General features: G+C 71.9%; 1 protein-coding gene across 1 annotated transcript in view; it reads left to right on the forward strand.

Moving 5' to 3' along the window:
• LOC116354053 (extensin-like) overlaps nucleotides 1-1,259 on the forward strand; it is a 14,695-nt gene extending 13,436 nt beyond the window's left edge. Inside the window, exon 3 of the mRNA XM_031793058.1 lies at nucleotides 1-1,259. This exon is cut by the window's left edge and continues 129 nt beyond it. Coding sequence (XP_031648918.1) covers nucleotides 1-1,259 — 1,259 coding nt within the window.
• Nucleotides 1,260-1,503: the final 244 nt, after the last annotated feature.

Consider the following 1,503-nt stretch of genomic DNA (forward strand, 5'->3'; position numbering starts at 1 on the left):
GCTCCACCCGAGGCCCCCCCCATGCCCCACCCGAGGCCCCCATGCTCCACCCGAGGCCCCCATGCCCCACCCGAGGCCCCCCCCCATGCCCCACCCGAGGCCCCCCATGCTCCACCCGAGGCCCCCATGCTCCACCCGAGGTCCCCCATGCTCCACCCGAGGCCCCCCCATGCCCCACCCGAGGCCCCCCATGCTCCACCCGAGGTCCCCCATGCTCCACCCGAGGCCCCCCCCATGCCCCACCCGAGGCCCCCATGCTCCACCCGAGGTCCCCCATGCTCCACCCGAGGCCCCCCCCATGCCCCACCCGAGGCCCCCCATGCTCCACCCGAGGTCCCCCATGCTCCACCCGAGGCCCCCCCCATGCCCCACCCGAGGCCCCCCATGCTCCACCCGAGGCCCCCCCCATGCTCCACCCGAGGCCCCCCCCCCATGCCCCACCCGAGGCCCCCCATGCTCCACCCGAGGCCCCCCATGCCCCACCCGAGGCCCCCCATGCTCCACCCGAGGCCCCCCATGCTCCACCCGAGGCCCCCCATGCCACACCCGAGGCCCCCATGCTCCACCCGAGGCCCCCCCCATGCCCCACCCGAGGCCCCCCATGCTCCACCCGAGGCCCCCATGCTCCACCCGAGGTCCCCCATGCTCCACCCGAGGCCCCCCCCATGCCCCACCCGAGGCCCCCCATGCTCCACCCGAGGTCCCCCATGCTCCACCCGAGGCCCCCCCCATGCCCCACCCGAGGCCCCCATGCTCCACCCGAGGTCCCCCATGCTCCACCCGAGGCCCCCCCCATGCCCCACCCGAGGCCCCCCATGCTCCACCCGAGGTCCCCCATGCTCCACCCGAGGCCCCCCCCATGCCCCACCCGAGGCCCCCCATGCTCCACCCGAGGCCCCCCCCATGCTCCACCCGAGGCCCCCCCCCATGCCCCACCCGAGGCCCCCCATGCTCCACCCGAGGCCCCCCATGCCCCACCCGAGGCCCCCCATGCTCCACCCGAGGCCCCCCATGCTCCACCCGAGGCCCCCCATGCCACACCCGAGGCCCCCATGCTCCACCCGAGGCCCCCCATGCCCCACTCGACGCCCCCATGCTCCACCCGAGGCCCCCATGCTCCACCCGAGGCCCCCCATGCCCCACTCGACGCCCCCATGCTCCACCCGAGGCCCCCCATGCCCCACTCGACGCCCCCATGCTCCACCCGAGGCCCCCCATGCCCCACTCGACGCCCCCATGCTCCACCCGAGGCCCGCTAACCCACTATCGTGGGCTGCTCAGCTCATCGCTCTCATTCTGTCTTTCAACAGGTTGGTTCAACAGGTTGGTTCAGTAGGTTGGTTCAGCAGGTTGGTTCAGCAGGTTGGTTCAGTAGGTTGGTTCAGTTAAAAATTAAAAAAGGCAACCTAAGTATGATTCTCAATCAGAGACAACGATCGACAGCTGCCTCTGATTGAGCACCATAGGCCAGGCCAAACACAGAAACACAACATAGAAAAAAGA

Source organism: Oncorhynchus kisutch, linkage group LG16 (genome assembly GCF_002021735.2).
Source record: "Oncorhynchus kisutch isolate 150728-3 linkage group LG16, Okis_V2, whole genome shotgun sequence".
Classification (NCBI taxonomy): Eukaryota; Metazoa; Chordata; class Actinopteri; order Salmoniformes; family Salmonidae; genus Oncorhynchus; species Oncorhynchus kisutch.